We start from the raw sequence: 8,800 nt of genomic DNA, 5'->3' as shown, positions 1-8,800 counted from the left end.
TATGAAGGCATACTAAGCAGCATCCTCGGAGACCCAGGGGCTGAGTCGATTTCAAGTTAGGGCATGAAGAGCCCCTGGGGACATTGTCTTACAAGACTAGTTCCAAACGGTCGCAGTCGTTCTGCCATCTGATTGGTGCCAGAAAATCTTTGTGTTTTTCTGCCCAATCAGAGTGAAGTGTGCTATAGAGTCCTTTCGTGTCTTTTAACACGGACATATACCAGTAGCTCAGTTGCTCGCAATGTTTGTTTGGACCTTGCGACGGAAATTTGCGTGAGGTGAAAAGTTTCAGTCTCAGCACACAATGTAAGAGAAATCGATCAGATTGTCGGCGAAAATCTTGCCGGAAATTGTACTGAATACTTTCGCAGGTATCACTAGAGAACGTGTTTTAAAGTTTGCGAGGTTTGTATACAACACGATGGTTGCAGTCATTGATATGTCGCTTTAAACGTTAAACGAGATTTAAGCTTAAATCTCTCTAGATTTTTTGCATAATTTGCTGTGACTGAAACTTTGCCAATCCCGTGAAGTTATTTCGTCGCACGGGCCACGCAGGTATGTCGAGCAACTGGTACTTGCGCAACTTTCTGTGCGTGCCAAAATCTAATGTCATCTTCGCTTGAAAAAAAAGAAAAGCTAAGCGTGGAAAATTTTGCTTATTAGATCTGGGTAGATGACCCTGTACTACTAAGCTGACATTTGCAATAAAGCAAACCCGCCCTTTCAATCCAATATTTCTTGGTCTTTGGTTTTGTTTTTCCTATGAAAAACAGCATCGGATCGATTCCCAATGTTTAAAGGTATTTAACTTGGTCTTCAACAATCGACAGAAGAGGTGAAATGACAATGACAAAGGGACAAAAAGAGAATCCGTGGCCTTCCTAGCTCAAGAATTTCAACACTCTCGGCTGCAGTTGAAAGATTAAACTCTTTCCAAACCCCTTCGGTAACTGGCCGAAAACATCTCTCCTTCGCACGATGTTCTCGTTATTAAGTTTTTGTTCAGATTTTAATTAGCTAACCGGAAACACGGCTAAGCTTTCTCTTAGCACTTGCTGGAGGTCGTCCACGAACTTAACGTTTTCTGCAACCTTGGCCGTATTGTGAACGACTTTACTACTAAGATTAGATTTTGGCGCGCACAGAAGGCAGAAAGCTACGTAGGCGAAAGCGCCAGTTGCTCGACATACTTGCGTGGCCCGTGCGACGAAATAACTTCACGGGATTGGCAAAGTTTCAGTCCCAGCAAATTATGCAAAAAATTTAGAACGATTTAAGCTTAAATCTCGTTTAACGTTTAAAGCGACATATCAATGACTGCAACCATCGTGTTGTATACAAACCTCGCAAACTTTAAAACACGTTCTCTAGTGATACCTGCGAAAGTGTTCAGTACAATTTCCGGTAAGATTTTCGCCGACAATCTGATCGATTTCTCTTACATTGTGTGCTGAGACTGAAACTTTTCACCTCAAGCAAATCTCCGTCGCACGGTCCAAACAAACATAGCGGGTATCTGAACCACAAATATATGTTCGTGTTAAAACGCACGAAAGGACTCTAAAGCACACTTCACTCTGATTGGGCAGAAAAACACAAAGATTTTCTGGCACCAATCAGATGGCAGAACGACTGCGACCGTTTGGAACTAGTCTTGTAAGACAATGTCCCCAGGGGCTCTTCATGCCCTAACTTGAAATCGACCCACAGCCCCTGGGTCTCCGAGGATGACTAAGCAGCGGTTTAGACCAATCAAGTTAAAAAATATGATCTTCTACTGATAATCTACTCTACTCTACGTGACGAAAAGAATACTTTGAATGTTTCATCTATCTTCTTTCGTTGGGAGGCTAACCTCTTCAGTCCAAAGAGCGATGAGTTCATCAGTCAAGCCGATTGTTATTTTTGTTCTTGGTGGTCCAGGCGCTGGCAAAGGAACCCAGTGCTCGAAAATCGTGGAGGTATATTTTCAACGTAAATGTCACGTGCAAGGAATTCCTAAGTCGATCGATCGTGTAAACGTGGCACTTAAACTATTTTTAATTTGTACTTGTGTTCGTTGTGATTATCTGCGATGCATTGCGTATCTAGAGAATTGATTTTAGAAAAGATACATCAACTTATATTTAGCTTTTTAAATTTGTTTTCGTGACAAAATCAAAACACTAGGCTAAGTTTTCTTTGCCCGGTAATATCAGCTGACGAATAATTTACCTCTGGCTAGAAGTATTGAGTTAAATTGAGTCAATGATCGTTTTAAACTGATAAAAGTTTAAAGGAATATCATACAACATCTCTGATTACCGGGCAACTTCACATAAATGCGAAACTATAATTAAGAATTTTGTTAAATGTAAGATTACTCCAACTGAAATTTGGAATAATTAGGTCAAGTTATTTGTTTGACAAGTGTTTGATGAATAAACAGTTATTTAGTATTTTAGGGAAAATGTTATTTGGCAGGGTAATTTTGGGATCTTCTCTATTGTTGAAACAATTCCACTCCCAATGTTATCCTCTTACATGAACGTGTACCTGCTCTGCTGCAAAGCCATTTAGAGGCATGAGCTCTGGTATTAAGAATGGACTAACACTCTTCCTGATCCTTCTTCTTCCCCTGCAACTTTTCTTCATTCCAATGTTTGCAGCCTTTTTCTCGTTGTGCTGCTTTTCTCATCTCTCAATTCTCAATCACTAACCTGAGATCAAAACACTGCTTTAGAAAAATTAACTTTTTCTTATTATTTATTTTCCAGAAATATGGATACATTCATTTATCTGCAGGTGACTTGTTAAGGGAGGAAAGAAACAGTGGCTCAGAGAATGGGGATCTGATAGAGTCTTGCATAAGAGAAGGAAAGATTGTCCCTGTAGAAATAACCATAAGTTTGATTGAGAAGGTGAGTCTAAAAGGGAAAAGGGATAGTGCAGTGGTGAGAGCACTGTTTCCCGGACCTTGCTCTGAGAGTTTTTACTTTAGGTCTTTCAGTTTTCCTTCCTCTACAAAAAGAGCAACATTCCAAATTTCAATTTGATGGGAAACAGTGGACAAGAGGAGCCACCTCGCGGAATATTAATTTTAAGCTAAGTGTAAAACTCAGTTGTGAACTGCCAATAATGTCTAGGAAGTGAAGAAACCTCAATGCAATTACAAGCAAGATTTACATTTAACCCCATTATGCATGCAGTTCCTTGACAAAAGACAACAAAGGTTGAAAATAATTGATTACCTTTGGGATCCAGACACTTTTATAATTATAGTATAGTTTGATACAGAAATCTTTCCTGAATATATGATGCTACTTTATGGGAGATGCTATAGCTAATAAATTTGAAAATTTGCTGATGGCAGCCTAATAATGTAACTTTGAAATTTATAACCTTACAAATGAAATCTAGACCCTAAATTACATGCAGCACTATGGCAAAAACAGAAAACACCAACTACTGTCAAATGCGGCCTGTAACACAAACCCTCTGAAAGTAAATTGAAAGAAATGAGATAAAATCATTGGTATTGGTGCTAACTAGAACAATTGATATGTTAATAAAGTTATTCATTCATTCAATTTATTTTGCCAGGCAATGAATAAAAGCGGTGAGAAAAAGTTCCTAATAGATGGATTTCCAAGAAATGAAGATAACCTTCAAGGCTGGAATAGAGAGATGAAAGGAAAAGCTGTTGTGAAGTGTGTGTTAGTCTTTGAATGTACAGAAGATGTGAGTACCTTGCCCAATCAAAATCATTGGAAAATTCTCACATGTAAGGAAATAATTGTGGTGGTGGACTGAAATTTTTGCGATTGTAGGAAAGAAGCTTAAAAACATTCAAGCTTTAATGAGATTCAGACCCATGCCTCTCATTTGGCACTACTACCAAGTGAGCTAGGAAGCTATTCCTTGGAAGTAGGGGAAACTGTTGAAATTTCTTTATTTATTTATAACAAACAGCTGTTAACTGTCTGATTGGAGCAATCATAATTATAGTAAAGAGTATATGTCGTACTTTAACTTAGACAGCCAACATGGAAACTGCACATCATTTGGTGTTTTTGAACAGTATACACTGTTTGTGCCTTTTGGAAGATGAAATACATGTTGACTATATTTTCCCCAAATATCTTTCAAAAATCCACCCATTGTGTTTTTGTCTTGGAAGAGGTTGATTCATGCTAGAGAGTAACATGCCAAGCCTATTTTGACTTTAATATTTTATCCAAATTCATTGATCACCTGTTTGATTACAGGACTGGACTCTTCCTTTATTCCTTTTACCATAATGATTTCAGATCAATTAGGAAAAGTCAATGAAAATTTGGAGGAGGTAAACTGCAACTCTAAAATGTGGAGCATAGTATAATCACTCCAGCCTTTTTCTTTCTGCTAGGAATGCATCAGAAGAATATTAGAGAGGGGTAAATCCAGTGGACGAGCAGATGATAACATAGATAGCCTTAGAAAGAGGTAAATATATATAAAAAAAAGAACAACAAAAAAACAAAAACAAAAAAAACTTGAACAAGTAGGCTGAATGGTTCTCTGGGTGTTGGAACATATATTTATTGTTTTAAAAATATAGTTTATTTTTTGTTGTTATTTATGCAGCATTTCCTTATTAATTAGTAACAATAATTTAATGTCAGATCAAGAAAGCAACTTGTCCTATTTTGCTTTCTAGATTCCACACACATGAAACACAGACAATGCCAATAATAGAACACTATGAAAAGCAAGGACTTGTTAGGAAGATCCAAGCAATTAAGTCACCCAGTGAGGTAAAAATAATTAATTTTGTCATAATCATTAATCAATGAATTATTCAAAAGAGCATTGCATGGCACCTGCTAGCTGTGGTTAAGATTAGCAATTTTTTTTCCAAATTTTTTTTTTGTTCTCACATAAGTTCATGCAACTAAAATCTAAAATTAAGCAGTGTTCTCCCATGACGCAGAAGCTAAATTTTTAAACTGGTAAGAGCAATCCCTTTACCTGTTGAATTTTCAAGGATTCCACGTGATTTTAGGTATTAATAAGTGGTACTAGAGGAAATAAATTTAACCAGTTACTGCCTGAATAGGAGAATCCAGACTAAGGAATAAAAAAGTCTTTTTATAGGATTACACAATTACTGGTGAACCAGTGGTTTCCATTGTGGTCCTTGCAAACAAATGAAACAAAATGGTCTAAATTGAACATAACATCATTAAGAACTCCAACCAAAACAGATCCGTGGTCAGTGTGCAACTCGAACCTGGGAGCGGCAGATTACGAGTCCGACACTCTAACCACCCGGCCACACTGCCTCCTTCATTATTTCAGACAAAAGAATCTCTACACTGTTGTGATAATTATAGTAAAAGCTAAGCAGCTAGACTGCTACAATGTTATTTAATTTATAGAAACGTGGGATATTGGTTGAGGGAAATTGTACATATTTTGCATGATTTCTGAACAACATTTTCTCTGTGACAGGTGTTTGAGGAAGTTCAGAATGTAATCACAAGCCTTGGTTTATGAAGATTACAAGTTCATTGAGAGTTTGATGAAAAACTGTTTTGAGTTCATTAGAAGTATAACAGGGTAATTTGGTTTTATCAACTGAGTTCATGAAGTAAATAAGCCATCATAAAGAGTTTCAAAAGCTGACATTTTGAGCATTAGCCCTCTCAAAACCTCAGTTATGAAAATCTTTACAGTGGCCAATTTACTTTATCAACTCAGTTGATAAAACCAAAATTACCTTGTTACACTTCCCTACTGACACAGCACCACAGTTTGTTTTAGTAACTTAACCCTTTATTCATGTAAGTATAGTTTCGTATGATGCACGATCCTCGCAGTAGATAGCGCTATTTAAGCAATAGCGAAATTCAGACCTGAAAAAAATCAGGCCTGTACGGGACTCGAACCACTGACCTCTGCGATACTAGTGCAGCGCTCTAACCAATTGAGCTAACAAGCCAACTGAGAGCAGGCCGTTAAGTTGATTTGTAATGAACCCGTGAAAGTGATAAATGAGATAGAATAAATATATGAAAATCATATATTTTGAACTGCGGTATTTGATACGTATGATGCACGATCCTCGCAGTAGATAGCGCTATTTAAGCAATAGCGAAATTCAGACCTGAAAAAAATCAGGCCTGTACGGGACTCGAACCACTGACCTCTGCGATACTAGTGCAGCGCTCTAACCAATTGAGCTAACAAGCCAACTGAGAGCAGGCCGTTAAGTTGATTTGTAATGAACCCGTGAAAGTGATAAATGAGATAGAATAAATATATGAAAATCATATATTTTGAACTGCGGTATTTGATACGTATGATGCACGATCCTCGCAGTAGATAGCGCTATTTAAGCAATAGCGAAATTCAGGTCTGAATTTCGCTATTGCTTAAATAGCGCTATCTACTGCGAGGATCGTGCATCATACGTATCAAATACCGCAGTTCAAAATATATGATTTTCATATATTTATTCTATCTTAAGTATAGTTTGTACTGTGTTGGTAAATGAAATGGCTTCATAAAATGTTAACCATCACTTGTTACATACATCCAGAGACAATTTTTATCTAATAATATACATGAAAAAATTTCTTAGTTCTGATTGGTTAAGATGAATGCAGTTTTCAGTTAGTTCAGTGCAGAAGAGAGTTAATTCAGTGCAGAAGAGGGTTAATTCAGTGCAAAGAAAGAAACAAACCAGACATTCTGATTGGTCAGAATGATTGGTCAATGTCAAGGTCAATGTCAAGGTCAATGTCAAGGTCAATGTCAATGTCAAGGTCAATGTCACTTGCAGGGTTTGAATAAATTATTTTTGCACATGATGTGCACGCTTTTCTTTTGCGTAGTTATGAGAAGCTACCTCGTATTTTTTCATGTATATTATTAATAGATAATCACATGATTTTCTTGTGCAATTTGGAATAAATAAGCACTTGTAAAATTTTTTCAAAGACCACAAATTGCACTCGCCCTACCGGCTCATGCAATTTTGTTAGTCTTCGAAAAAATTTACTCGTGCTTATTTATTCCAAATTGCACTCGAAATCATGTGATTACCTATACAAATTGTATGTTACAGTTATCAATGCATCATTTTACAGAATATTCATTCTTATGTCTATGAATATACCCTAAATCCTTTAATAAGCCACCCCTCTGATGAGCCACCCCCCTTTAATAAGTCCCCCCTCTGATGAGCCACCCCCCTTTAATAAGCCACCCCTCTGATGAGCCACCCCCCTTTAATAAGTCCCCCCTCTGATGAGCCACCCCCCTTTAATAAGTCCCCCCTCTGATGAGCCACCCCCCTTTAATAAGTCCCCCCTCTGATGAGCCACCCCCCCTTTAATAAGTCCCCCCTCTGATGAGCCACCCCCCTTTAATAAGTCCCCCCTCTGATGAGCCATCCCCCTTTAATAAGTCCCCCATCTGATGAGCCACCCCACTTCAATCAGCCTTAATGAGAAATTTATTAAGTCCCCTCACCCCTCCGCTCTCAAAAAAAAAAAAAAAACGAAAATTCAAAAATAACACTCCATGTCAGTAAGTACATTAAATTTATTCAGACAAGTACTTTAATTTTAGTTTGTCATTTAAATTTGATTATGGTGATTGATATTTAATGATATTGTGTAGGCATCAATAGAATATGGTATACGGAAATTACAGAACAATGCTAAAAATGTAACATGGCTAAACAAGATCCATTGAGAGAGGTGGATCATAGAATTGAGTTCTTTATTGAGTTCTAAATCAATAGGCCCCCCCCCCCTCTAATAAGCCATCCCCTTGAAGTAACTGAAATAAATAAGTCCCTGGGGGGCTTATTGGAGGATTTAAAGGAACTAGAAATTTTTGGCATGACTCATTTCCAAGAAAACTTTCTCCACTAATTCTTAACCCTTCAACTCCCAGAAATGATCAACGTGAAACTTCTCCCTGTAATAGCATCACATTATCCAGCAAACAAGTAGTGAGAATACCCAAATTCACCAGGTCTTGATCAAACACCAAATTCTCATATCTAATTTACAACGAAATGTGTAGCAGCTAGAGGGGAGAATTTACATTGAGATCTTTGGAGTTAAAGGGTTAAAGGAAACTATGAATGGTAGAAAAACTTGCTGTAAAATGATTTAAAAAATTAGGAAACAAGAACTGAATTGTATATGTGCACGATCCTTTGCAGTTAAGCACTGTTTGAGCAATAGTGAAAATCAGACCTGAAAAAAATTTCAGGCCTGTACGGGATTCGAACCACTGACCTCTGCGATACTAGTGCAGCGCTCTACCAATTGAGCTAACAAGCCAACTGGGAGCAGGCCATCAAATTAATTCGACATAAACCCGTAGATGATAAATCATACAACAACAAACATATGGAACTGAATTGTACAAAAGCCATTAACAAACAAAGCAATATTAATGCTTGAATTTCCCAGAAGGCACCATTTTGGCTTGTATAGCACTAAACAGTTGCCACTTTTATCGTCATACTAGAAAGAGCTCTTTTTGTTCATAAGAGTCCCAAAGAGATCATGCAGAAAATAATGGCAACCGTCACTCTTCATACATTCAACATGGTGACACACAGAATTCCAGATTGAAAACAGCCAATATCTGTGATTTTTTTCTTGCACAAGTACTTTATTCCAATTTATGACAAAAAAGGCAGTGCTGAGGTTGCGGGGGCACATTTGCCTAAGAAAGACATGTGCAGTGAAAGAGACCCACAAAGTTGACGAGTTACGAATACATGTAGGTTTCCATTTGAATGATCATTGTT

At 37.5% G+C, this 8,800-nt stretch overlaps 1 protein-coding gene across 1 annotated transcript in view; it reads left to right on the top strand.

Moving 5' to 3' along the window:
* The first annotated feature begins 1,618 nt into the window (after positions 1 to 1,618).
* Positions 1,619 to 8,800, top strand: part of LOC111323076 (UMP-CMP kinase) — a 7,829-nt gene continuing 647 nt past the window's right edge. The window contains exons 1-6 of the mRNA XM_022926364.2: positions 1,619 to 1,964; positions 2,760 to 2,903; positions 3,586 to 3,723; positions 4,391 to 4,467; positions 4,682 to 4,778; positions 5,476 to 8,800. The exon at positions 5,476 to 8,800 is cut by the window's right edge and continues 647 nt beyond it. Of these exons, the coding sequence (XP_022782099.1) occupies positions 1,824 to 1,964; positions 2,760 to 2,903; positions 3,586 to 3,723; positions 4,391 to 4,467; positions 4,682 to 4,778; positions 5,476 to 5,520 (642 nt within the window). The 5' untranslated portion in view covers positions 1,619 to 1,823 and the 3' untranslated portion in view covers positions 5,521 to 8,800. The remainder of the gene's footprint in view (positions 1,965 to 2,759; positions 2,904 to 3,585; positions 3,724 to 4,390; positions 4,468 to 4,681; positions 4,779 to 5,475) is intronic.

The sequence above is a fragment of the Stylophora pistillata genome, chromosome 11 (assembly GCF_964205215.1).
Source record: "Stylophora pistillata chromosome 11, jaStyPist1.2, whole genome shotgun sequence".
Lineage (NCBI taxonomy): Eukaryota > Metazoa > Cnidaria > Anthozoa > Scleractinia > Pocilloporidae > Stylophora > Stylophora pistillata.
The sequence above is the reverse complement of the archived record's forward strand: the minus strand, read 5'-3'. Positions and strand labels throughout refer to the sequence as shown.